The sequence below is a fragment of the Pterocles gutturalis genome, unplaced genomic scaffold, assembly GCF_000699245.1.
Source record: "Pterocles gutturalis isolate BGI_N339 unplaced genomic scaffold, ASM69924v1 scaffold12757, whole genome shotgun sequence".
NCBI lineage: Eukaryota > Metazoa > Chordata > Aves > Pterocliformes > Pteroclidae > Pterocles > Pterocles gutturalis.
Window position 1 is genome coordinate 22,044 of NW_010115495.1, and position 27,450 is coordinate 49,493.

The 27,450-nt window shown below is 55.2% G+C and overlaps 1 protein-coding gene across 1 annotated transcript; it reads left to right on the forward strand.

The window, feature by feature from the left end:
- Positions 1-3,212: 3,212 nt before the first annotated feature.
- On the forward strand, positions 3,213-26,880 carry EVPL (envoplakin). Its single transcript, XM_010075203.1, has 22 exons — positions 3,213-3,286; positions 9,039-9,138; positions 9,650-9,804; positions 10,499-10,622; positions 11,261-11,386; positions 11,701-11,739; positions 12,462-12,623; positions 13,213-13,320; positions 13,667-13,762; positions 14,239-14,364; positions 15,270-15,416; positions 15,561-15,715; positions 17,181-17,278; positions 18,031-18,212; positions 18,959-19,137; positions 19,566-19,704; positions 20,281-20,474; positions 21,000-21,150; positions 21,822-21,905; positions 21,991-22,101; positions 22,499-22,591; positions 23,431-26,880. The coding sequence occupies exons 1-22, from the start codon at positions 3,213-3,215 to the stop codon at positions 26,878-26,880; spliced, it is 6,093 nt and encodes a 2,030-aa protein (XP_010073505.1).
- The last annotated feature ends 570 nt before the right edge of the window (positions 26,881-27,450 follow it).

Sequence of the window (27,450 nt, forward strand, 5' to 3'; positions counted from 1 at the left end):
TGCTGCCTGCCCGGGGCCGGGGGGTGGCCGGGAGGTGGGCGCCCCTTGGTAATGCTGTTTTGGATGGTCTTCTTGGAGACCTGAGCTTTGGGCTCCCAGCTGCGGAGGAGCAAGGACGCGGCAGAGCAGCCCTGCCCAGGGTGCCTGGGCTCAGGTCCAGGTGCCAGGCACAGCTGGTGGGTGGCTGTGCTGGAGAACTGGTGGAACTGGTCTCCTTGCCTGTTGCTTCTTGCAGGGCCTGGGTTAACCATCGTCCTCTGCCCTGGCACGGCTGGGGCTGGTCTGAACAAAGCCCGCTGAGGATCTGCAGGTGACCTGGGCTGAAGCGAGCAGCGCCCATCGTAAGTGTTCCTCCAAGGATTCTTCCAGCACCGTCCCCTTCATCTGCTCATGTTGTGGCGGCTGTCGCAGCGAGGGGGAGGCTGGGTGGGCAGCAGGCAGAGCATCCCTCCCCTCGCAGTGGGCACTGGGCAGCAGCAGAAACTTGTTCGGGGCTGGATGTGGTGGCGGGGACACTGGGCTGGTGAGACCTGCGCCCCGGAGCCCTCTTTGGCTCTAGCTCCAGCTTCCCCCACTGCTCTTCTTTCCTGAGGCTGGGATGGTGATGGACCCCTTGGGGCTCTGCCGAGGGCTGGGCGAGCCCTGCTGTCCTGGCAGGCAAGTGGGTGCCAAGAGCTGCCCCTCGCGTGGGCTCTGTGCGGGACAGGGTGGCTCTGCCTCTGCTCCCACCACTGCTTGAGCGAGGAAGAGGAAGGCTGGATGCTGAGCATTGCTCCTGGACCAGGGCTCAAAACCAGGCAGGATCTGGCCCGGCTCTCAGCTGGTGTCTGTGAGGGACGGGTGCTCCTCTGCCAACATCGCTGCTTCGTGCAGCAGCCCTGAGATTAGTCCCGTGTTTATCTGTCCCATCCGCGTACGGCTCGGAGGCTGGCAGCCGCTGCCTCCCAGCGCGCGTCTGCGTGTGCGCAGGGGTGAGATCAAAGGGTGTTCGCTTTCAAAACACTCTGTCTTTCCGAGGGATCCTTGCCAGGTGGGGACTTGGCCAGGGCAAGGATCACACCTCTGTCTGGTTAAACAGAGGAGAGGAAGGTGCGGTCTGAAGCTGTGCAGGTGAGGAGCTGCAGCAGGCTGCGGGCTGGCAGATGGCTCGGGAAGCAGCTTGTCTGGGGGGTGTGGGTTGGTATGTGCCGGGTTTGGTTTTTATGTTCATTCTTAGTACTTGCTCCACGTGTGAGCACGCTGTCCTCCGGGGGATTGCAGCCGGTCAATCTTGTCCAATTTAGTTTCCTTTGAATTCCGAGGGGATCGATCCCCTCCTGCCTTGTGCAAGCAGCCCTGCAGAGAGGGCTCCTGCGTGCTCCCGTCCTGCGTGGGTACAAACTGAGGTCTGCTTGGTCTTACCTGCTCTCAACTCCTGTCCCTGGCGAGGCTTCAGCTTGTTGAAGCCTTCGAATGCGAATGCAGCAGTGCCCGGCCCTGGGGGCTGCAGGGGATGAGCTGCGCGGGTTCCTCCTCCCTGGAGCCCTCCAGCAGCTCCGGTCAATGAGCATCATGTCTGTCACTGGTCAAGGGGATGTTAATGGCAAAGGGGTGATGTCTCAGCAACCGCTTTGCACCCTGTCTATAGACCTCCCCACAGCAGAGACAGGCCTTGAAGCAGCTCTCCGTTAATTCCTGCCCCCTTTGGAGGGGAGGTCACCCCTCCGTAGGTCCACCCCAGCTGCCTCCCAGTGCTTTGAGCTGAGAGAACCTCCTGTCGTCACGCTTCTGAGATCCTGGTGTGAGAAGCAGGGCCCAAGCCATGATACCTCCATGGACAGGTAGGGCTCTGCAGCTCGTAGAAGAGAAAAACCATAGTGGAAAGCAATCCCCTTGCAAAGGAGCCTTGTCCCATGTGTTCCTTCCCTCTCTCCCGAGATAAGCATGATTTGTTGTGTGACAGTTTAAAGAGGACCAAGAGGTCACCCAGAAAGGGACAATGGATCCCAGGCTTTTGCCTCTGGCCTCGGGTTGTCCTTGGGATACAGGAAACAGAGAAGAAAGCCACAAACCCATGTCAGTGTGACGGGTAGCTGGTGCTTACAAGGGGTCTGTGGTCCCCATCCGCTCCTGTCCCCTTCCTCCTCCATCCTCTGCCCTCCCTCCCTGGTCCTGCACTGGATAAGGACCCCATGTCGCTGCAGAATCCGTGCTGGGTCAGCCTGAAACACAGGGTTCCTGGTTTGTGGAAAACTTTGAACTTTGCTTTATCTCAAACCAGGAGGATGTAGACAGCAGGCAGCCCTTGCTGTGGGTTAGGAGAGCTGTGGGCCTGGGCAGCCCCACTGTGCAGCGTAGCCTGGATGGGCATCTCCAGGAGCCACGGAGATCCCAGGGTGTTGTTGGGCTGTACTGGAAACCATCTGGGACTCTGAACCTTTGCTCCACAGGGGAATGATCTGCCCAGAGGCAAAGCCTGCTGTAAGGTCTTGGGTAGCCAGAGTGTGTGCCTCAGACCCAAGTCTTTGGGGCTTTGGTACCCAAGTTTGTCCCAGAGCCTGAATCCTGCTGGCTGAGGGGGGATGCTGGAGCTGCTGGAGCTGCTGATCCTCGTTCTGCCATGAGCCTCAGTGGTTTGCTGGGAGTCAGGGCCAACTTGTGCTGAACCTGGGCCAAAAATGTACTGAACTGCAAAATGACATCATGTTCTGCAAACTGGTGGTTCCCAAACTGCTGCTGCTGCCTTGGAAAACTCTTGGTTGGCTTCGTCCATAGGGCTTCTGCTGCTTCTCTAGCGCTTTAAACAGCTAATGCAGGAGGATGCTTTCAGATGTGTCAGTAATCGCAGCGCACTCCCTCCAACTGGCGTTTGCAGACTTTTCCTCCCTGCAAAGGCCGTGCTCTGTGCCCCTCCGCTGGGAAACCGCAGCATGGTTGTACCTGCCTGTGCCAAAGCAGTCTCTGAGCCAGGGCGAGGCTGTTCCTCCCGTTCTCCTTCTGGGGCTCTGCTCTTTCCACCCCAAACTGGTTTTTCGAGTAATTTTTTCATATGTGCCTCCATCTCTGCTGCTGCTCACCTGCCTTTGGGGAGGAGCCTCCCAGAAACTGCTCTTTAGCACGCCGCCGACCTTCCCTCGCTGAGTCTTGTCATTCCATCCCGACAGACCGGAGCAGAGAGCCAGCGCCCACAACCACTCTGCAGACTCCAGGAGACCAGCTGGGACCTCGCCAACATGTTCAAGGGGGTAGGCAAAGGCTCCCCGAGCAGAAGTTCCCCCAGCAGAGGTTCCCCCGTCAAGCCTAGCAAGTAAGTGTGACTCTCCTCTCTCTGAGCTGTCCTGGGGACCCTGGGGGAAGATGAGGGGAGAGTGTTTGATGTCTCCTAAGCCCCTCTAAGAACCATCCCTCTTTGTGGAGCACCTGGGAAGTTGGGCTCACTGGGAGCTGGTGCCAAAGCGTCCTGCCCCAGCTGCTGTCCTTGTCTTGGGTGGGTTTGTGCTCCAGCCCAGAAGCACCTGTGCAGTGCCGGGGGCAGGCAGTGCCCGAGGATGTGCGCAGCGCTGTGTTAGCTGAGCAGGGAGGTGCAAAGCCCCATTTGGGCAGGTAGGAGTAGGGAGAATAAATGCAGCCTTTCTGCTTGGGTGGAGCAAGATCTGCTTGGTAGGGAAGCAGATACCAGCCTGGATTTGAGATCCCAGGACACGCTGGTTGTGTGAGGTTGGTGGGATGCTGGGATCCCGGCAGCAGGATGCTCAGTTTGGTGCTGCGCAGGTGATGAAGATGGGTGAGGAGTGGGTTTGCTGGTGACAGCTCTAATCCGTCCTGGTGACAGGCTGGGTCCCTGCAGGTGAAATAGCTGAGGTTGCCTCTCTCAGGCCTGTCTGAGGCAGCACCCAAAGGATCTGACAGCCATGTCCCCTCCGAAGAGATTCCTGAAGCTCTGGGGAGTGAGATGTGTGGTGGGACCGGGATGGGAGCGGGGTGTCCTCTGGGCAGGCATGGTCCTGCAGCAGGAGCACTCATCCTCCCTCCAGCTGCAGTTGTCAACTCAGGGTTATTTTCCACCTTCCTCAGCAATTTTGCATTTCGTAGCATTGGTGGACTGCAGCAGCAGCATCCCGGGATGTGTGTGCACAGATGCCCGGGTGGGCATGACAGGGTGCTGGCACCCGCCGGTGCCGCTCATGGGGACCCACCGAGGAAGGTGGTGGCCTGGTGCTGCTGGGCAGGGCAGCGGGACCTGGGGAGAAGGTGGCCCCCACAAAGGCTGAGGCTTCCCCGTGCGGATGTCGGGAGCTGGACCGCTGCCTCAGGGAGCTTCTGCCTCGGTGGAGCTGAGCTCTCACAAACTCATCTCAAAGACAGATCTGGGGGCTCTCTGAACCCCAAGCCTTTGTGGGAACCTGGCTGCAGTGAGACATCTCCCCAGCAGCCCTGGAGCTGTGTCAGCCGCTGTTTTCACTCTTGCTAATGCAATCTCTCCACCTCCCCAGCTGGTTTCCAAACCTGGGCTGGGGATTTCTCAAGGGGCTTCCCGGGACAGCTCGCTGTGGACCCAGCGGTGCCGCAGGAGGGTTGGGGCCAGGTTCTTCCCCAGCATGAGCCTCTCAGGACAACTGGAGTTGCATCCCAGTGAGACCTTGCTCCTCTTCCCTGTGCAGGATGGAGGCTGGAGCCAGAAGCACGGCAATTACCCAGCTAGTTGTGCTTGTTTTAGGAGGCACCAACCATCAAAGGCTTAATTCATTTGGCCATGGCCCGGGGCTTGGTCAGCACCCATATTAGCTGAGAAAATGAAGGTGAATGAGTTGTTGTGGGAGTAATCACCAGCACATGCTCTGCAGATGGCCCCAAGAAAATGTTGGTGGCCCATAGCTGCTCTTGGTGGCCCCAAGGCCAGAACCTTGGCAGAAGTTGAGGCTCCCTGCCTCTGGGGGTTCACGGTTAGCGGGTGCCATTGCTGGTGTGGACCCCTAAGAGAAGTGCCTCGTCTTGGTCCTTGGGGCCATGTGTTGAACATTCCAGCTCACAGGGCACTTTGCTGTCTCCCCTTGGTGGATGCAACCCAGGCAGGCAGGAGCAAGCGCAGGTTGGTCCCCGAGGAGCATCCTTGCTGTGCACTGCTCTAGGAAGAGGCACGCTGCGGGGCTGAAAGGGAAAATTCACAGGAAGGTGGAATTGAATCAGATCTGGCTGGCTGGACTGGCTGCCTGGGTGCGATCTTGACAAAGGCTGTGGGTGGTTTTGGAGGTGGATGGCAAGTCATCTCCTGGTTTAATCGTCTCCTGGGATTGCTGCTTTTGCCTCCACTTCCTTCTGCTTCTCCCCCATCAGTTTAGAGCAGCGTGATCCCCGGGGGGACAGGCATGGGCTTAGGGGGCTAATCCCTGGTGGGGGTCGTTGGTGGTCTGCTGTGAACAGCTTAGGCTGGCAGATGAGAGCGTGCCAGGACTTTGCATGTCAGGGAGAACAGACCAAGCTTTGGGGTCTGCCTTGCAGCCATAAAGCAAAGTCCCCTGGAAGGAAGGGACAGAGGGGGTCGGGGACTGAAGCAGGTGGGTGGTGGACCTGCCCAAACGTGCGCTGGCAGGAGTGACTGGGAGCAGGGGACAGTCCTGCTCCTGCCAGGAGACACCGTCCCTGGGGTGCAGTTGGACTGTCCAGGAGGCAGAAAGTGGTATGAGAAATGAGCCAATTAATAATGATAATAACAGTGCTGTGCCTCTTCTAGGCATGAGATAGCCCTGGGGAGGAGGCCTGCCCTGGCTCTGGAGCAGGAGGAGCTCTGCCGAGCCTTGTCCTTGGCCAGCCTGGGGCTGCAGCTGGAGGACCTCAGCCCCAGGAGGCCAAGGGATGCCCAACACGAGCAAGGGCAAGCTCCTGGCTCCTCGCATCCCACCCGGTGCCGAGCTGCCTCTCTGCAGCCCGAGGGTCAGCGTGTTCACCCTGACCCATGGAGCCTGGCTGTGGTCAGCTCTCGTTGAGAGGGCAGGAGGGACAGCCCGCAGGAAGGACGGTGACGCATCTGCGTCACCCCAGGCTGTGCAGACATGGGTGGTGGCACAGACAGGAGAAGCTCGCGCTCCTCTCGGCACGGTCTGTGGAGGGTCTGTGGTGGTTTGGACAGTTCTCTAAGCATGGATGGACCAAACGCGTTCCTCAGCATCGCTCCTACCTTGCCCGAGGAGTGCGGCGAGGGTGGGGGTCCCAGCTGAGGACAGATGGCTTCACAGTGTGCAGACACCCCTCTCCTCCCAGGACATCCCCTACCCAGCTTCAGTGCTCCTCAAGCAACCCTTTCGCAGACTCTGAAGCGGTTTGGCTGCTTGTGGGGCTGGAGAGCCGCTTCCAGCCCGGCTGCAGGGTCTCGATCTCCTCCTCTGCCGGGCTTCCTCCCTTGGCCAGCACAGAGACCTCCTGGCTCTGCACTCCAGGACATGCAGGGAAGACCCCCCGTCTGCTGCTGAGATGATGTTTTCCAGGAAGCATTGCTTCTTCCCTGGAGATGAGGTTGTTTGCAACAGCATCCTCCTGCCCTGTGCGGTGGGGAGGGGGGAGGCTGAGCCCCTCTCACCAGGAGGTTGTTGAGGTCTTTTCAGTCCGTAGTTTTGTTCTGGCTTGGCCTCAGCAAATCCGATTCGTGTTTCCCGGCTTGTGAACCAAGAGATAGGGTGTCCCAGTGTTTCCTTCAGCCAGGAAGGGGGTGCCCCAGGAATAGGCAGGATTTTATTTGGGATCTACCCTCCCTGGGAAGGACAGATCCTCACTTCTCCCCTCTTGGAGCTGCACAGAGGTAGCGGTGGTCACATCACAACAGGGCTCAGACTGGACACACCGTTCATGCTCTTCCCAGGAGGGAGCTGAATTCAGCCAGACCTCTCGGGGGGACGGTGGTCTCCCCGGCACGTGGGGATGGACACCTTGTCCGTCCCCTGGGATCCAGCCAGCCCATGACTCACTCTCTCCTCCCTGCGTGGAGAGCCCAGGCAGGAAATTTGGGTGGTGCTCAAGTATTTGCTCATGGGACACCACCTCATTCCAGGCGTGTCAGGGATGAGTGGGAGATTGTGTAACCTCCTGGGGAGGGGAGACCTCCTGGGGCTTCCAGCCTGCTGCATGCTAAGGGTCACGGGGACCGAGTCCCGGCTCTGTGCTGCTCCTGGGAGTTGGGACCACCCCTCATCCCCCTGAGCTCTGCAGTTTACCCCAGGAAAGGCATCCACAGGGCACAGATGGGGTAGGAGGGATGTTTAATGGGATATAAAAGACAGGTTGTCGCAGACAGTGATGTGATGATGATGATGAATGCCCTGCTTGGGCTCTCTGGCTCTGCGATCCCTGGAATCAGACGCTGTAGAAGCGGGCACTGCCAGAGCGCAGCAGTGCCCTGTTGACTTTGCTGACACGCACTTTGCAGGCAGGGAAGCTGAGGCACAGCCGGGAGATGATGCTGCCAACCCAAAGCTCCCGAGGGAGCCGGGAGCTGCTGCGTGGCAGGCCCACGCCACCCTCTTGGGAAATCAAAACCAAGGGAGGAGTTGGAGAAAGGGGACAGGAGGATGCTGTGAGCAGGCATGCTGGGGCTGTGCCTCCCTCGGAGTGACATGGGCTTGGCACTGGCTGAGCTGACTTGAAACATGAGCTCTGTCTGTGGCATCCAAGTGCTTGGCTCAGGGTGACCGTGACACTCACACTTTACCATCTCTTGGGGCTGTAAGAAATGAACATCCCAGCATCTGCTCTAGCCTTTGGTATGAACCCTGGAACAGCTGGAGCCATGATGAGGAGCTGGAGCAATGACAGAGCCAGTAAGGGAACTGCTTCCCCTGGTCCATCGCTGGATTCATGGGCTAGGAAGGAAACCAGACGGCTGGAGGGCAGGTGTGCGGCTCTGCTGCGGGACATCGCCCTTCTCCTGCCTTCTTCCTCCACCAAAGGCTGACCCCCGTGCAATGTCCCATTGTCACTGTTCAAACTCTTTCTCCCTGGTCTCAGACCCCAGCGTCAGCACGTAACTGAGCTGAGCCTCTGCTGAACTTTGTCCCACCAGAAGCTGGCCAAGGGCTGGAGCCCCTGGACGATGCTGTCGGTCCACACCCTCCCGCCTCTGCTCACCCACATCCTGGCAGCACTGCGCTCTCCTTGCCTGGAGGGTAGGGCTGGCACCATCCCCAAGGGCAGATGCTATCAGAAGCCACGGGACATGAGGACAAAGGTGGCACTGAGGCTTGTGCTTCCTTGTTCACAGGGAGCTTTGGGACTGCAGATGTGGGAGCCACCCTGTGCCTTGCTGCAGGCTCTGGGTCCAGCTGTTTTGGCAGGGCTCGGGGCGCTCATTCACCATAGCGGTGATGGAATAAGGGCTGTGATGGTACCCATCGGCTGTGTGATGGCACTGAAGGGAGAGGCAACAGGACATGGTCTGACGAATCGTCTCTGGGGTGAGGAGGGCTGTAGTTGTGCTATGGCCTTGGGAAAATTTTCTCCAAGCCCTGAAAGCAGCACGACTGAAATGGCCGAGACAGGATGGCCGTTCTGGGTCAGGTTGAAGGGCCATCTCACCCACCTCGAGCTGCAGACAAGAGCAGACACCCAGGGAAGTGCCTCCAAACAGGGCAAGAACATTGTGGTGCCTCAGCAGGGTGCTCTCCTGGCCTCCAGCCCTCTGTGGCTTTGGGTCTTCCCAACCCAGATATGGTGTTGGTGCATTTGGGAACCCTACAGGGAATTTTTTTTTCCTTCACTGCTTTTTTGAATCCACACGAACTTTTGAGCATCTGCAGCGTCCTGCAGCAAGGAGTTGTGCAGATGAGCTGCGCGGTGTGCAAAAAGCCATAACCTGCTTGCTCTGAACGCACCATGGCTGAAGGCAACAGCCAGGCATTGACCACTTGTGTGCATCCTTGCCCTTGGCCACAGCTTAGACTCTTTTTCTGGAGGCCAGGAGGACGTGGGGGAAAAGCCTGAAGAACCACTCCTGTGTCAGGTCCTGGGCAGTGATGAAGAGGGTGAGAATTGCCTTCACCCACCCATCTGCTTTGCTGCTCTCTCTCTATCAGGTCCTCAACAAATGAGCTGGCCGTTCTCATCTCCCGCATGCAGACAAATGCCGACCAGGTGGAGAAGGACATCCTGGAGACACAGTCCAGACTCAAGCAGGTGAGTTGTGGCAGAGGGTGGTAGGAAGGTGAAAGGCTTTGCCTGGAAATGCAGCGTCTAGGACAACAGGTCAGGTGTCTGCTCGGTGCGTCAGCTTGCTGACGCAGGTTTGGGGGCTGACTCCAGGCTGGGGAGGAACAGAACATCCTGCAGAGCCTCCTGGCCCCTGGGGCTGCATACGAGGGCCTCCTAAATTCTGCCCTCGGTGCTTTCTGCTCAGTGCCTCATGCTTCCCACAGCCAAGGCTGTCTCACCTCCAGGAGCACAGCCCTGTCCCTCCCAGCAGCCCCCGAGGCAGGCAGCCAGCCTGACCCACACCGGTCCCCTGGGCAGGAGAGATGCTGAAGCAGACAGCTTGGCTGGGTATACGGTCCCCAGGCTGCACCCTTGCACTGGGGTTCCTCTGTGGTCAGTGTGTTGAGCATCCAGGTCCTCTGCTTTGGCCAAGAAGAGCGTTATGAGGTCTGTGTTGTCCAGCCAGGCTTGCTTTTCTGTCATCCCTGGTCTCCAGGATGCCAGCAATCACCAGAAGAACAAGGCTTTTGAGTTCCAGCCAGAGAACGCCAGGAACCTGAAGGAAGCAGAGACCCTGCTGAAGGACCTCTTTCTGGACGTGGACCGTGCCAAGCGGCTGAAACACCCTCAGGCTGATGAGATAGAGAAAGAGTGGGTACAGCGGGGGGATGGATGGACTGGTGTGGTGGGGGCTCTGAGCAATTGGGAACCTTTCTAGGATCTAGGATGAGCTCCAGTTGTTGCCATGAGGGGTAGAGTTTCACCCTCCTCCCCATTACTTTAGCCTTAAAATCAGGGTTTCTGCCTATATGTTGTACAGATAGTGGTGTGCAGGGTTGCTGCCAGAGTAACCACCCGAGTCCCCACTCTTCTTTGAGAGCTCTTGTAAAAGGTACCAGAAAAATGCAGGGCTTAAACTTGGCCCCACTCCCAGGGCAAATCCCCTTTACTTCTGCCTTTCCTAAAATGAATGACCTTCACTGAGGCAAGCACAGGGTCAGAGGTGGCTGTTGGAATGGGAGGAGAGCTTCGCTTGGCCTCTGGTGCTCTGCTCCCCCTTGCTCTCCAGCCCTTCTAGGTGGAAATCAGGAAGGAAGAGTTGTTTCCCAGCTGGGAAGGGACAGCCCTGATCTCCCTGCTGTTTCCTCCTGGACTGTAATTCCTGAGACATCCCTGGAGATGGAGAGCACCAGGGCAGGTGCCTCCACTGCTGAAGGAGGCTGGTGGCACAAAGGGACAACAAAGTAGCCTGGGTCTTAAGCGTGAAATCTGGGCTCCACTAACACCACCTTGGTTCTCCCCCTTCCACACTGACGCTGACTCGTGTGTCTTTTCTCCTTGGCAGCATCCAGCAGCTCCATGACCGTGTGACACAGCTGTGTGCAGAGTACCGGGCCCTCTACGAGCAGCTGAACATCCCTGATGTGGGGCCCAGGGTAGACTGGGCCAGGATCCTGGACCAAAAGATGGTAACAGCAGCTGGTTTTAGATGCATCTCCTAACTCCTACAAGGCTAGATAATGTCTGCTATTGCCTGTAGGGCTCTGCCAGCCATGGTGTGCTCACTATCATGCAGGGATGCTGGGAGCGGTGGAAGTAACTCAATGGCTCTGGGTAGGAGAAGGTCCCTCCTTCCACCTCTTAAAACCCTCTGGAGCACCCTCTTGATTGACTCCTTCAGATTAAGAGCTGCCGGAGGGGGATCAGGTAGAAATGCCCTCCTGTGGGGTGAGAGGATGGAGAAGGTGATGTCTTCAGGGACATCCTAGGGTTTCACGTCTCAAGGTCTCGGGTATGTGGAGTGCCTGGTTTGGAGTCAACCTGGATTCCCTCAAAAGCTGGATGGTAGCAGTGTGCATCCAACGCACGTCACCATGGGAAGGGCGGCTGGTTCAGCTTAGGTTTGTACACTGGGTTTTCTGGCCCCTGTGCACGGCTGGGGAAATGGCAACAAACAGCAATCACGGTCAACAGCAACAAAGTCCCTTCCCTTCCTCCTGGACCGCTATCGGATACCAGACCTTGTCATGCCCTGCCAGCACTCACTGGGGTTTCTCCCTGAGATAAAATCTTTTGCTTTAGTCTCTGCCTAATTCCTTTTGCACAGAAACAAGTCAACGCAGGACAGTACGGCCCCGGCATGTCAGAGCTGGAAAAGCAAATAGCTGAGCACAACATCCTCCAGAAGGAGATTGAAGCCTACGGCCTCCAGATCAAGAACGTCCGTTGCGGGGTAAGGCACCCTCCGTCCCCTCCTTGTTTCTGTCGGCTTCCCTCGGGAGCTGGCGGGGTCTGCTCGCTGGCTGGCTGCGTGTCCCACCTGTGCCTCCGCACGGTGAATTTCCCCTTGTTCTGCAGAGGGCATGGGGAGACCTGAGCTTGGACAGATTAAGCCATACAGGGGCAGGGAGGTGGTTCCTGAATGGTTTCTAAGGCACCTTCCGTAAATCAGCTCATCAGCATCTACCGCATGTTTTGGTAATGGCGCTTTTTTTTTTTTTTTTTTTTTTTTTCCCCCACCTTGGTCTCGGCCGTGTTGTCACCCAGGATGTGGGAGATTTAAAAAGCCAGTACAAGGATTTGCTGGTAAGCTTCTCAGTGGTTTTCTGGACAGATGGGGTCACACAGCAGAGTAACGCCATCCCTGATGGTCAGGGAGTGCCCAGCCCAGGGCAGGAGCTACCTCTGCTCTTGCACAGTGAAGCCGTGTCCCTCATCTTTCCCATTTCCTCCCTGCTTTGGGATGGGTGTAAATGGAGATCACACTCGCTGCCCTCGGGGCAGTGCTGGGGGTGAGATCAGTGTCTCTCCTCTTTGTTGCAACTCCTCTGGTGTTGCCTGTGAGCACAGGGTTTACAGATGTGGCAGCAGGAAACCCTCTCCCAGCCCACGCGCTGTTCCACATCAGGATTGCAAATGTTGAGGCTTGAACTGAGGCTCCAGAGAGGAAATGAGCAGCCGAAGCAGAGGAGGTGGCCGGGAAGAAGGTCCTGGGTTTAGCCAGCTGGGCCCATGGAGGTTAATGCTGAAGAATGGCATTTGTGAGAAATACAGCAGAGCTGGGCCAGCTCTGACTGCCCGAGGCACCAGCCCACACCTGAGACTCTGGTTAGACAGACAGATCCTGTCTGCGGAGGAGGGAAGGGAACGGCACCCCATCAGATAAGAGCCAGCGGGCGGCAGATGTCTCCCCAGGGTCCCTGGGAATCTCTTACGGATGTGCCACGCAGCGGGGTCCTGGGGGGAGAAAGGGAAGGGGCTCCTCAGCCCGGGGACCAACGCTGTCTCTCTCCTGTGTGCGTGGGCAGAAAACCTCCATCTGGCGCGGGCAGAGCCTGGGCAGCCTGTACCACCACCTCCAGGGCTGCACCAAGGAGCTGGGCTACCTGACGGACCGGCAGACCAGGATCCTGAAGCAGGACTGGAGTGACCAAATGATGGATGTCCAGAGCGTGCGTCGGGAGTATGAGGTGAGCTCTCAGGGGACGGCAGCGTGTGTGGCCGTCGGAGGCCAGCCAAGCCTGGCATGTGAGATTTGCAGGGGGGACCCCAGCCTCCCAGACAGCCAGGGCCAGCCCCCAGCCTGGTGCTTTCCCAGGGCAGCCCAGCAGGGCCAGGCACAGAAACTGGCACTCAGGGTCTGCGTTGGAGCTAAGGATGAGCCACTTTGTGCGTTCCCTCCTGTCCCCTGAGCTGGCACGTGGGACCATGTATTAGAGAGCTGCCGGTGAGGCTGTCCATGGTAAAAAAAAGCGTCGTGTCAGCCTCAACGTCCAAAGAACAACACCCAGTGACTGCTGTATGCTGGGACCCGGAAGAAGAGAGGGATAATTGTTTAGGAAAATGCTCTTTGAACTAATGCCCTAATGCTTTCTGAGGCCCAAGCGTGTCCGATTTGTTTTAGCTTTGCCCAGCCCCTTCTTTTTTTAAAAAAACAAACAAACAAGGATGTTTATGCTTTGGGAGTGTTTTCTCTGCACCATGGAGTTTGGTGCCCCAAGGGACCGCTCTGTGCTCCCCGCGTGCTCCCACTGTCATGAAGTTTCTCTTCCCCTTCAGGAATTCAAGTCCAATGAGCTGCTCAGCCAGGAGGAGGTTGTGAACCATCTTCAGGATGATGGGGACAGGATGATTGAGCTGAAGCACCCAGCTGTCAAGCCTATCCAGGTATGGAAAGGGGGGGGTCCTCCCAAACCCTATAAGAGAAGAAGAATGTCTCTGTGCATCAAGAGCCAATGTCTCTGTGCATCAAGCTGAGGTGGGCTCCCAGCCACCAACACCACTGGAGCTGAGACCCCTCGAGAAATGTGGCTGCTCTGTATGAGCCAGGTCCTTGCCAAGCAGTGTCCTTGCTCAGGCTCAGCATCAGGCAATGCCCAGGTGTAGCTTTGTCTCTGCTCAACAGCAGTCTTTGCTCTTCCTCTGATCTCTGGGACTTCTGGGGAAAGCAGACTGGTGGTAGGGGACGTAGGACTAGCTGGAGCCCACTGGGTCATGCTCTGTCCCACCACAGGCTCACCAGGAAGCCTTGAAGAATGAGTGGCAGAATTTCCTGAATCTCTGCATTTGCCAGGAGAGTCATCTGAAAAGCGTGGAGAGCTACAAGAAGGTAAAAAGGAATGAGGAGAGGACAGGCCATGGGGCTGCAGGGTCGGGCTGGGGTGGGCAGGTTGGGAAGAGAGACAGCAAAGGGGTGAGGATGGGAGATCCTTTGCTTGCACCTAGTTGGGGTATTTTGGGGAAACACCCCTCCAAACCCAGTCCTTTCGTGCTGCAGTGAAGGACTGGCTCATCTCGCCTCATCAGCCCCTTGGTGTGCTGGCTTGGAGAAGAGGGGCCAGGGAGGGTTTGCTCGCTGTCGTTACCTGGGACCTGTCTGTCAATTGGGATTATTTCCCTGTGGCTCAGGTGATGGAAAGCCCTTGTCCAAGCACTCTGAGGGTTGTCTGTAGGGTCTTGTGAGCCCCAGACAAGCTGTAGGAGAGATGTTGGGAATGGAGAGACACTGGGAGTGGAGAGATCCCATTGGACTTGGAGATAGTAACGTCCTCCCATCACTGACTGTTTTCCCACCCACGCCTCCAGTTCCAGGATGATGCTGAGGCTGTGAGCCGCTCCCTGAAGAAGATGAACTCCGATCTGGACACCAAATACAGCAAGTTCAACAAGGACAGCCCTGGGGTGGTGTCAGATCTGCTGCTTCAGCTGGAGGTGAGGTCTTCAGGGCTGGTGGCACTAGCCAGACCTAAGGGGCAGACCAAACGTCACAACCTCCCCAGTAAATAACAGTGGGGAATGGAAAGAGGAGGGTCAATAACCCTACCAGGACATCCCAGCTCTGTGCTGGGGAGGGAGAAGCCCATGGCAATACCGTGCTCTGGATGCTGAGTCGCTGTAGCCCCAGAAGGTCCAGGCTGCTCATGCTATGGGGCAGTGACCCCTGGGAAGGCACAGATCCCCATCAGTGACACCCAGCCAGGCCCCAGGTCACCATCAGAGTAAAGGAGAAGCACAGGGAGGAGGTCCGTGTTGTCCCAAACAGGAGACTTTTGGATTAGAGGGTGTGCAGAGAGCAGGAGCTGCTGGCATCCAGGCAGCGGGGAGAGGTCCTCCCACCTCCTCAGCACTCTCCCCAGCCAACAATGAGGGAGGGAATAAAGAAATCTGACCTCAGGGGCGAGATGCAGATAGGAAAGAAACATTTGCCTGGGAGAGTGGGAGGGGACCCGTTCAACACAGCATCTTCCCATGCATGCAACACATTTTGCTCCCGAGAGGTGCCAGGATCCTGATAGCTTCTGACACTAGAATGCAGCCACCTCTTGGCAGGTCTCTGTTCCATTTTTTAGAAGAAAAACTTCTCCAGGAGATTTCATATGATAGTGTGGGATCACCTGGGGTTAACTCAGGCTGTGCCTTCAAGGGCAGATCTGCTGTAAGCAAAGGAAACCGAGGAGAGCATTGATAATGAAAAAGGGACATGGAGGGGTCAAGAATGGAGAAACTCCTGCCTCCACCCCGGCAGGGACCACACAAGGATGGACACTGTAGTGTGACTGTCCCCTTCCTTCTCATCCAAGCCTGGTCACAACCACTGTCTTCTCTGCTTTGTCTAGAATGAGGAGAAGGCAGTGAAGCAGGCAGAGAAGAGCATCGCTGACCTGAAGAGAAGGAGCAAAGAGATCAGCCCACTGAAACTGCGCCGGACACGTCCCGCTCAGACCCTCACCTTGGACACCCTCTGTGACTGGGACGCTGGGGAGGTGAGGGCTGACTAGCAGTGCCTTCAGAAGAGGCAGGAGACTGGCTTCTTCTTTGGTTGCTCCAGATGCAGGCTTCACGGTGGGAGGAACCAGCCCAGTGCCGGAAAGCCAAGCCTTTCACTGGGTTTTGTGTCTTTGTCCCAGGTGCAGCTGACCAGAGGTGACAAGTACACTCTGAAGGACAACAGCAACCCGGAGATGTGGGTGGTGCAGAGCAGCACCGGTGTGGTCCAGGAGGCACCTTCTGCCTGCTTCTCCATCCCTCCACCAGACCTTGAGTCCATAGACAAGGTCAATAGGTGAGTCTGCAGCTGAGACCCTGACCCAGAGAGACATTCAGACTTGCTCTCGGGTCACAGCCAGCCAGTCTGCCTCAACTGCAGAGAAATAGCAGCTGGGAACAGACCTCTTGACTGTCTAGTACAAAATCCCTCCTGGAGAGGGATTGTTCCCTGCACCCAAATATCTCATCCAGGTTCCTGCTGTTCCTCGACAGCACTGAACGCTGCACGGACCTTGCTGTCAAAGAGTTTTCTGGCAGTCAGGCTTGATTTCCTCACCCAGCCATGTGACTTGCATAGGTTTGACTAAATTCATTGCAGAATCAGTCTGGAGCTTGGGACTTGCCAAACAGGACAGAGTTATCTAGGATATCTCCTCTCAGCCGGCCCCAGCTGCAGACTGAGAAATGTTCCTTGAACCACCGTGTAGTTTGCTGCCTGGCTGCTCATTCAGCTCCCGTGGTTCCCACAGGATGGGGCGGTAGCGCAGGGAGCTTTGGCATTACCTCTGTAATTATGTCCCCAGGTGCTGGGATAGATCAGTGCTGCTCAAGCACTGCGGAAAGCCCACAGCCCAGATCCAGCGTTACCTGGGCATGCCCATGAGCTCGGTTCCCCAGTCCCGCAGGTGTGGTTGTTTCTCTGGGCTGCTCCTCCTGAGTGCGTACCCCTCTAGACACACCCCAGATTACAGAATCCTTTGGATTTATGGGTTTTAGAACAGAAAGAAAACATTTGCAATGTCCTCCTGGATAACAGCTCTGCAGGTGTTGCCTGGACAACTCTCGCTCTTCTCAGGTCATGCCTGGCAGCTGGTTTCATTTCCCAGTGTTCGCTTCCTTTCCTACAGGCAAAATATTTGACTTTGGTTTATTTCCACCATTCAGTGCCCTGCATGGAGCTATGTCCTGGCCCTGCAGAGGACCCTCGTCTGACAACAGCCAGGCAAGCTGGGACCTGCTGGTTTCAGATCCTGGAGCAGCCCATAGCAGGGATGTGAACTCACCCGGTCCTTCAAGGGCCCCTCCTCCTGCCTTCAGCAATCTTTTCTCACCCAGAGATTTTTTTTGGTCCTTCCAGCCCCAATTTCATTGGAACAGGAACCATTCCTACAAATGAGACTTGGTGTTTCCAGGGCTCCAGCCACAGAAGCAGCTACCTGTCCTTGCTCCCTGCGAAGCTGCAAAGCACTGCAGCGATATGAAATAAATCCCCAGCTTTGTTAGCATCTGGCGAGAGCTGGAAACACTGACTCCATGGGGAGAAACCCGCTGCCTGAACCAACCGGCTCCTCGTGCTGCTGTCCCCTTTCCTAAGGGACATCTCTGAGTTGAACAGACTGTAGGCTCCCAGCCTGCCTCTGCCTTTGGGAACCCCTTCCTGGGCAGAGGCACGGAGCTGCTGCCGGGCCAGGCTCTGTCCGGGTTTGCTCTGCGCAGCGGTTTCCGTCCCGCTGGCTGACGCTGCTCCTCTCTGCTCACAGGCTGGAAGGGGAACTGAGCATGGTGAAGCAGAAGCGAGCGGCAGTGGAGAGCACCCTGAGACACAGCCACAAGGAGCAGGTCCAGCCCAGCCAGGAGGGTACGTCAGCGGGCTGGTCCAGCCCTCTCCAAAGCCAGCGCGTGCACCTCCCCTGCCCAGCTCCCAGCCCTGGCTGGAAGCAGAGCACCTGCCCGGGCAGAGGTACCTGCGGGTCGGCGTGAGGATGCCTTCTGCTCTGCAGAAAAGAGCAGCTGATGGGACAGAGCTGCCAAGGACTCACAGTGTGATCTTGAGCAATTCACTTACACTGTTGCCCTTCTGGAACCTCTGAGAGTGATCTTCAGCTCCATCAGCAGTAGCAGGGGGATGTGCCTGTCCAGAAACTTTAATTAAACCTTCTTTGGGATCTGGGTCCCTCACAGTTCTCTTCCCTAGCTGGGGGCTGTGAAATAAGCAGCCGCTAAATCCCAAGCCCTGGCTAGCTGTGTTATTCCCACAGCTGTTGTTCAAAAGCTCCCAGCGGAGCTGAGCAGGGATGTGTCTGCATGGCAGCACACGGCTGTCTCCGTGCCTCCTTTGGACTTGAGCTCTGGCTGCCCGGGGCAGAGCTAAAACCATTTTCCTAAGCCCTTGCCATGGGTAGGCACATCCTTGCACACGATGCTCTGCGGATGCTCTGCCTGTGTGCTTCAGAGCTGCAAAACACCAAGGGCAGAGCTTTGCAGCAAGGCTGTCATGAGAGGGAGGGAGCTTTAGGGACCAAGTATGGGAGAGCTCGGGGAAAGGGCTGTGCACCAGGACTGGGGTGGATATGAGAAACCAGGATTAACCTCAGCTGTGTCTCACTGCAGCTCTATCCAGGAGCCCCCCGGTGGTCCAGGATGACCCCCACGCTGACCAGCTCCTCAGTAGCCTGGATCATGTTGGCAAGGACCTGGTTCAGGTAGAGAAGGAGGTCCTGAACCGAGTGAGGTCTCCAATGAACTACAGCGACCCCGCAGATGACCTTGCCAGGAGGATCAAACAGCAGGAGGTGGGTGCTGCTGCGGGTGGGTTGGAGCAGGAGTTTGGCCCAAAACAGAACTGACGTAGGAATTACACAGGAGATGACAGCCGGTGCTTTAAAGGAGAATCCTGTGCTGCAGTTGCAAGGGTTTCAGGTTGGCTTGAGCCCTTGAAATGGGACAGGTTGGGCCAAACCCTGGAGAGATGCAGACCCTTCCCATGGCTCAGCTCTTCAGCAAGATGGTCTGGTTCAGAGCTGCGGACCATGCACCCATCGTGGGGCATCCTCAGCCTTGTTGTGGGGATGCTGTCACCCTTCATGCTCAAGTCTGTAGCATAAAAGACAACAGGAGAGAGGGAATTAACCCAAGGACCAGCTCTGGCTCGCCTGATGGGGAGTACAGACCAGTAGATGTGAGGGGACAGGAAAAGAGTCAGTGTCCTGGAGCCCCCTCCTTTTCTCTGGGATAAGGTCTGGGTCTGTAGTTGTTCAGCGTGTTACATCTTCATCTGTGGGTATTTATCTGGCCCTGGCAGAGGAATGGATTCAGGCAGGTAGGTTCCTTCCACCTTCGTCTGTTCTGATCTCTTTCCCACACCCTGCCGTTGCCAGACAGCCGGTCTGGATGGGGCTGTGCCCCAAGGGCCAGCACCTTATCAGAGGGCTACCGCACCCTTCGCCCCACAGCAAAATCCGCCCCTGAGGGAGACACGTTTTTGCAACAGCGCTGTTATGACTGTGTTCAGTGACTCTGCTCCCATCTGATGTGCCAGGAAACAACAAAGAAACTGGAGAACCTGGGGGCAGCCAAGGATGCCTTGCAGAAGGAGTGTGAGACCTACCTTTCCAAGAAACCCACCAGCACCTCAGCTTCCCAGCTGCCTGTCACGCTGAACGCCCTCAGGAGCAAATACAATGATGTCAATATGCTCTCCAGGCTGTACAATGAGAAGTGAGTGGTGATGGCGAGGCCTGATGGGGACAAGGGGTGGAAGCCCTTGCACAGAGGTGTCAACACAAAAACAGAGAGAATGTGTTTGGTCTGTGTGGGTGTTGGTTGAGGTCCATCTAGCCCAGGGCAGGTTGGAAACCTTCCACCCATCATCAGAGGCACCTCTGAAGGAGTACCTGTATATAATCTGTGGTCAGATCCCCCTCTGTGGGAAGTCCACCACGTGGGTGTGTGTTGCAGCTATGCTGTGTGCAGTGAAACGCAATACATCTGACTTTGGGCAGCATGGCAGAGCTGTGAGTGCATACTGCCATCCTATAGAAGAACTATAGAAGTTTGATAAGCTTAGACCTGCAAAATTAGATAGAAAAGGAGAAGAATGGGGTCTTCTGTAGCTAAGCTTGTCATCTCATTTTTCCCTTCGCCAGGGCTAAGTCTGCCCTGAACCTGGAGACTCAGATTGAGAACACAGACAAGATCGTCAGTACGTTTGAGGCTAAGCTGGCTCAGGATAGCGTCATTCCTGCATCCCCCAATGCCCTGCAGGACCGGGCCAACGATCTGCAGGTAGGAGAACATCAGGTTCTTTGTTAGGGAAGGGAGATCTCTGAGCTCAGGTAGCAATGGTGGGGAGAGCTGGACTTTGCTCATTTGAGCACTTCGGGGCACCAGCAATGAAGACTTTCTAAGGACTTGTTCCTTGAAGGCTTTATGTTGGTGTTGCAGGCTGACTTGCGCTCTACCTGGCAAAAAGCTCTGTCCCTCCCAGGCTGCCTTTGGGGTCCCTAAGGCATACGGCGAACCTCTTAGCATCTAACCTCTGTTGCTCCACCACACAGCCATCCCTATTCTTCCCTGCTCCCATTCTCCCTGCCCTGTAATTAGCTCTCACCCTGGACTCACATTGACCCTTTTTTGCCTTCCCCAAAACTTCTCCTTTCTGCTCTATGCACCATCCAGCCCACTTTGCTTTCCAGTTTCCTTACTGAATGAGTTTCCCAGCTCCATCTCTTCCACGCTGCATGTCTATCTTGGAGAGCCTGACTAGCCCCAGGCGCTGCACAGTTGTAGCTGCGTTAAGGAGGGTGTTTCTGCTCGACACATCCACTGGTGCAAACCTGGAGGTGTCTTGCTCCCCTGCAGAAGATGAAGCGGGAGCTGGTGGCCCAAGAGGACTGTGTGCTGAAGCTGAACAGGGGGCTCAAGGATGCTGAGCACAGCTGCAGTGCCGTGCAGAACAACTTCCAGGAGTACTGCCCTGACCTGCCCCGGCAGAAGCGGGAGGTGCAGCTCCTCAACGACCGCTACCACGCCGTCGCAGACCAGCTGGATCAGCGGTGAGGAACTATGGCGTCATCTCTGCTCCTCTTAGCTAGCATGGACCAGCATTAGTCAGAGTCCCAGGAGCATGTTCCTCGTTGCAGGACCCTGATCTTGACCACCCTTCTGTAGCACTGGGGACCGTTCTGTCCTGCTGTGCAGTTGCCACCCTCCGATGCGCAGCACAGGCTTTGAGCTTCCAGACAGCTGCCAGAAGGCAGTGTGAAGGAGCTGACTGCTGGCCCCTGCCTGGCCCAGTGACCCTCCCCAGAGAGACCCTGGTGCTTAACACTTCTTGCAGGCATTGCTGCTGGTTGCCTGCCTTTTTCCTTCTCTCATCCCCCAAGCTGTGTTTATGCTGCAGTAGGAAATCTGGTGTGCACAGAGCTGTACTCCCCACTCAGGGACCAGTTGTCAGCCCCTCGTTTTTGTTATCTTGGTGTTTGTTGTGGTGACATTTTCACCATAGCGTCTTTTTAGGAACTTGCACATGATTCTTTTCCCTAGCCCTGAACATTTCTGTTCACCTTTGTGCTGTGCAGAGAGAAGACCCTCAGAAATATCAGCCTCACCTACCAGCAGTTCCAAAACTCCAATGAGAACCTGATGTTCTGGATGAATAACCTACCCAAGCACCAAGTGAAGACCACCGATGGGCCAAGCCAGATCAATTACAAGCTGCAGGCACAGAAGGTGTGTTCAGGGCTGTCGTCATCATCAGGATGACGTTACAGGATGGGAGAATTTTCTTGTGAACAGTATGCAAAATAGTATCAACCAGGTCCTTGTTGTGTGCACCACCCGTCACGGAATGAACTAGAACAGGGAGGCAATGGATTGCAGTCCCAGATGATGCATCTTGCCCAGTGGTGTTCATCTGCACCCTAGTGTCCTCATCTGTGCTTGTCACCCCCAAGCTGATATCCTCTCCGTGGAGAGGATACATCCAGATCCTGAAAGGTTGCACCTTGGACTGAGATAATGTGTCTGGTTCCTGCATCTTTCTCTCCTATGGAGAGGATGCATCCAGATCTTGAAAGATTGCACCTTGGACTGAGATGATGTGTCTGGTTCCTGCATCTTTCTCTCCTTGAGCAGTTCCTAAGCTGACTAGCTCAGGTGATGAGATGTGGAGGTCTCTGTGTTGGCTGGTATTTGTCTTGTACATGATAAATCAGTGTGGCAGGTCCTGGGCAAGTGAGAAGGCTGCTGAGATGCTCTAAAGCCCCAGAGAATCTTCCTAAATGTCCCCCTGTTCCCACCATTCCCTTCAGTACTTGGCTGAGCTACTGCCCTTGGCTGCAAGGGTATTACTGGGTTGCTGTATTTCAGCCTGTCCATAACATTGTGTGTGTCTCCTGCAGAGGCTGGTGGAGGAAATCAAAAGCAAGGAGCCCGAGAAGAACGCAGTGGTCAGACTATCCCAGAACGTGCAGTCCACTCTCAATGTATGGTTTGGTTTTCCCATGTAGCACTCCCTTAGCATCTCCCCTGAGAGATCTCAACTGATTCTTCTGTTTCTGCTCTGAACAGGACTATGAACTCCAAGCTGGCAAATACAGCTCTTCTCTGGACCCTACACTGACCGACGTTGCTGCAAAGAGGTTGCGTGTGACCCCCCTACAAGAAAGCATCCAGGCCCAGGTAAAATGTTAAGATGAAGGCATGGAAACCACTATCTCCTTACCCATGCTCCTCACCCAAGCCCCATCTACTCTGCAAAGCCTGAATCCGCTCTTACAGCCACAGCTGATCACGGTCCTAATCCCAAGGACAAATGTTATCAGTGATCTCTCTGTCTGTGGGACAAAGCAGCACGTGAGATCCAGAATTAGGGCTGTGTTGGGTACCCTTGGTTGAGGTTGCTGATGATGCTCTTAGCACAAATACAAAACACAGCCTCTTGCTAGCTATTCTGAAGGTTAACTCTGTCTCAGCTTAACCCAGGACACCGGTGAAAGGAGAGGTGGGAGGGTGTGCCACCCAAGAGAGCTGTGTCAGGGTGACGGGGACAAGGCTCTCACCACTGTTTCTTTTTCAGGAAAATGATGTAACCAAGCTCTACATGGAGCTGGCAGCAGAAAATAAACAGCAGCTCAGCCGGCTGGAGTTTGCCAAGAAGGTTGTTGAGAAGGTACCGGCTAACAGCTCATGACACAATTGGGGTACTCTAGATTGGGGTTTGAAATGATCTTTCCAAAGTTATCAGCAGTCTGCACAACCTGGGGATCCACCCCCCTTCCCAAGTCTTCACATCTGGGCATGAGGAAGGACAGGAATGGAAACCAGTGTGAGAAAAAGGCCACAAGGAACCACATTTTCACCGACACTGGTCTTAGGTTGTGCCATTCATCACCTCTGTGGGCTCTCAACTGTCTGCTGAAGCTGTGGTTTATGCTAGGAAAAAAGATTTGAATTAGGGCTCTTAAGTCCTGTTCTCAGCTATAACTGATCAACATTCACAGAGTAAGAATCCTAGATCTGGCTGTGGCTGGAATCTAGTGCTCACAACCTTCTGGAAACACATCAAAGCAATAGGACTTTGATGCCTTTCTAGGGCTTGATTCACCTGTAGGAAAGGTCACCGGCCAGGATGACTTTCGGGGTGTTCAGGAAGGACAAGAGATCAAACTGGGGTGCTCTGTGGTGCTGCCATGAACCAGCTGTGTAGCAGGGACTGGCCACGTCACCCTCCCTCTGCTCCAGATACCTTGAGGCAGGACCTCTGTGGGCTGCAGCAGCACCTCCCTGACAAGGGACAGACACACGAAGTCGGTTGCTGGAGACAGTGTGCATGTGTCCTTGTCTGCCATTTACAAGCAGCCTGTTTTGGAGGCTCCCTGGGGTTCTGTAGCAGTCCTGTCTCCCTCCGTGCCTTGTTGTGGAAAAGGTCTCTGTGACAGATTCAAAGAGTGACTCGGTTTCCCTGCCTTTGTTTTTTTAAAAAAATTCTTTCTTGGTTTTCCCTTGCAGAAGGAAGTGCATGAGGACATTGAAGCTGTACACGAGCAAACCCAGCAATCTGAGAATAAAGCCACGACAAGCAGGGAATCTGAGGGGTTGAAATCACAGCTGGAGGAGGAAAGGAGGAAAGTGGCCAAGATTGAAGAGGACCTGGAGGAACACAGAAACAAGCTGCTGATGTTGAAGACTCAGAAACCTGTTGAAAGAGTGGAAGAAAAGGAGGTGATAGAATACTACAGAGACCCCCAGGTGGAGAGCAACCTGTCTAAGATGGCACAGCAGATTGAAGAGGAAGGCAAAAAGAGGCAGAGCCTGCAAGAAGACATTGATATGATGAGCCGGAAGCTTGCCCAGATGGAGAGTGAGAAGAAAGTCATTCCTGCCCAGCTCCTCACCAAAGAGATCACAAAAATTGAGAAAGATCCAAGCCTGGATAGCCAAGCAGCCAGTCTTCGTCAGGAGATCAAACGTCTCCAGGAGGAAAGCTTGGCTGCTGCTTCTGAACTCGAGCAGTGTAAGAGAGAGCTGCACGTGCTGGAGCGAAAGCAGCCCAATATCCGAGAGAAAGTGGTGGTGAAGGAGCTGATCAAACTGGAGAAAAACCCAGAAATGCTGAAGTCTGTTAGGACTCTGCAGCTGCAAATTGACGAGGAATCCTTCAAGAGGAAGTCTGCAGAAGAAGCAATAGTGAAAGTGAAGAACAAGATTGAGGAGGTGGAAAGACTAATTGAAACGGCAGAACCCAAAATTATTGTTAAGGAGGTGAAGCAGGTAGAGCAGGACCCAGAGTTATTGAGAGAGTCTTCCAAGCTTAAAACTCTGATTGAAGAAGAAAAGAACAAGAACTTGATGCTTGCAGGTGAGCTGGGAGAGCTGCAGAGCCAGTACAGTATTGCAGAGAAGCAAAAACCAAGGGTAGAGGTTAAAGAGAGGGTCAACGAGATTTTCCTGGTGGATCCTGAAACGGAGCGGCAAATTGCACACCTGAAAAGGGAGCTGCAGGAAGTTACTCTGAAAAGGACAAAGATTGACAGTGAAGTGGAAGAGGCCTTAGCAGAGCTCAATGTCCTCAGGTCACAGAAACCAGTGGTGGAGCTTAAGGAGGTTACAGAGGAGGTGGTAAAACATGAGAAGAGTCCAGAGATTCTTAGAGAAATTGACAGGCTGAAACAACAGCTCAATGAACTTGTGAACACCAATGGCAGGACCCAAGAGCAGCTCATTAGGCTGCAGGGTGAAAGGGATGAATGGAAGAGGGAGAGATCCAAGGTGGAAATCAAGCTGGTCAATAAAGAAGTCATCCGATATGAGAATGATCCACTCTTGGAAAAAGAAGCTGATCGCCTCCGTCAAGAGGTGCGTAACATGTCTCAAAAGAGGAGAGCTGCAGAGGATGCAATCTATGACTTGCAGAATAAATACATGCTACTGGAGAGGCGAAAGCCAGAGGAAAAGGTAGTTGTTCAAGAGGTGATACTGACTCAAAAGGATCCAAAGCTCCGAGATGAGCACAACAGGCTGAGCCGGAGTCTGGATGAGCAGGTGAGCAACAGGCGTCGTCTGGAACGTGACGTGCAGCAGGTTCGTGCGCTGGTGGAAGAGCAAGAGAAGTTGCTCAACTTTCAGGAGGATCGAAGCAAGAGGCTTGCACTGGAGAAGGAGATGAGACAAATCACTTTGAGAATAAAGGAGCTGGAGGAAAGCCCAGCCCCAGTGCAAGAAAAGATCATTATGGAAGAAGTGGTCAAGTTGGAGAAGGATCCAGTCCTCGAACAGTCTGCCAGCAACCTGCGCTTGGAGCTGGACCGTGAGAAGATGGAGGTGCTGAACTTGCAGAGAGAATGCAAGAACCTGCAGATGCAAGTTGATGTCCTGCAGAAAACAAAATCCCAGGAGAAGACCATCTACAAGGAGGTGATTAGAGTGGAAAAGGACAGAGCGCTGGAGAGTGAACGTGCACGTGTCTGGGAGCTGCTGAACAGGGAGAGAGGAGCCAAGCAAAAGGCAGAAGAGGAGGTACGGCGGCTCAGGGAGAAGATTGAGAGAGCTGAAGGCATGAAGAGGATGTGGGCTCGAGAAGAGACGGAGTTGCAGAAAGCCAGGAACCTGGCCATCCAGGAGAGAGCCAACTTGGAGAGTGAACTGCGGGAGCTGGAGAGGCAGAAGCAGCAGAAAGTCCTCTTCCTTCAGGAGGAGTCCAAACTGCTCAACCAACGGACTGAGAATGACAGACAGAAGAAGAAGCAGCTGGAACATGAGTTCTCCCTGCTGGAGGCAGACATCCTTAGGGAGAAGGACCAGATCTACAACAAGGAGAGGTTAATCCGAGATCTCCAGTCAAGGGTCAACCGGGAGGAAATCAATCATGAGACCCAGATGAGAGAGACGAACCTCTCCACCAAGATCTCTATATTGGACCCTGAGACAGGGAAAGATATGTCCCCCTATGAGGCCTATAAGAGAGGTATCATAGACAGGGGCCAGTACATCCAACTGCAAGAGCTGGAGTGCGACTGGGAGGAAGTCACCACCTTGGGGCCAAATGGGGAAATCTCGGTTCTCCTTGACAAGAAAAGTGGGAAGCAGTACTCCATCGATGATGCACTAAGGCTGAGGAGGATCACAAAGGAGGAATACCAGCTGTACCGGGATGGCAAGATTCCCATCTCCGAATTTGCCTTGCTGGTGGCGGGGGAATCCAAGCCTCCCCCATCCCTCTCTATTGGCTCCATCATCTCCAAATCCCCTCTCTCCTCACCCACCACCCACCAACCCCCAAGCTTTTTCCCCTCAGCCTCGCAGAAGGGCTTCTGTGACGATACATCCCCCATCGCTGGTGTGTACGACACCACCACTGACACCAAGTACAACATCAAGACCGCTGTTGCAAAGAAGCTGCTTGATCCCATGACAGCTCAGAAGCTCCTGGAAGCCCAGGCTGCCACAGGGGGTATCATAGACCTTATTTCTCGGGACCGCCTCTCAGTCCACAAGGCAGTTGAAAGGGGGCTGATTGACAGAACCTACATGCAGAGACTACTCAATGCCCAGAAAGCTTTCACGGGGATTGAGGACCCAGTGACCAAGCGAAGGCTGTCTGTGGGGGAAGCAGTTCAGAAGGGTTGGATGACCAAGGAGAGCGCTTTCCCCTACCTGGAGGTCCAGCATCTAACCGGAGGGCTCATTGATCCCAAGAAAACTGGTCGCATCCCTGTGCTGGAAGCTGCCCAGACAGGGATGATAACAGGCGACCTGGCCAACAGGCTCCAGGATGAGTCTAACTATGAAAAGGATCTCATTGACCCTGTCACTAAAGAGAAGATCAATTACAAAGAGGCCATGGCCCTCTGCCAGAAGGATTCTCTGAGCAGCCTCCTGCTGCTCCCAGCCACCTCGGAGGGGTACCAGCGGTACCACCAGGGCAGCCGCTCCCCCAGGCTCTCGCGGTTCAGGCACTGAATGGGTTCAGGCGTGCACTGGACCCGGGTCCTTCAGGAGCTCATCCCTTCAAAACACCTCACCCCACGAGGCAGCAGCGATCGCAGGAACGGAGCATCTAGCATTTAGGGCTGCATACTCTTGTATCTTCGCTATCTCTGCTTCCCAACGCAGCTTGGCCGTGCGAGGAAGAAGGTGTGATCGTGAGCGTGTAAGGGGCTGGCACAGGGGTCTCCACAGTCCCCCGGCTGCTGCTGTGACAGCAAAGGGGGGTTGATTGCGAAAACTCCACTGGCAGTAGGTTCAACGTGGTTATGCCCAGAAAGTGGGGAGAGCCACAGTGTTTTCCCGTCAGGTCACTCTTCTGCATGCAATAAATATAGAAAATGCATCTCTGTGGCTGTGTTGTCTCTGCAGGCTGAGGCTGCAAAGTGGCTGAAGACGTGGCTAGTCCTCCCCCCTTGCAATCCTGTGCCCTGCAGCCCCATCTACGAAGGGTTTGCAGGCTCTTGCTCTCTCGATCTCACAGCACCCCCTAAATTTCTTTCTGCATGTAAGTCCATGTTTTTAAAGATTTTGTTATCTCTGTCT

Coding starts and splice junctions, on each gene's coding strand:
- EVPL (XM_010075203.1), top strand. CDS start 3,213: ATGTTCAAGGGGGTAGGCAAAGGCTCCCCGAGCAGAAGTTCCCCCAGC. Junction 13,321..13,666: donor CAGCTGTCAAGCCTATCCAG/GTATGGAAAGGG, acceptor GTCCCACCACAG/GCTCACCAGGAAGCCTTGAA. Junction 22,102..22,498: donor AAGAAAGCATCCAGGCCCAG/GTAAAATGTTAA, acceptor TTTCTTTTTCAG/GAAAATGATGTAACCAAGCT.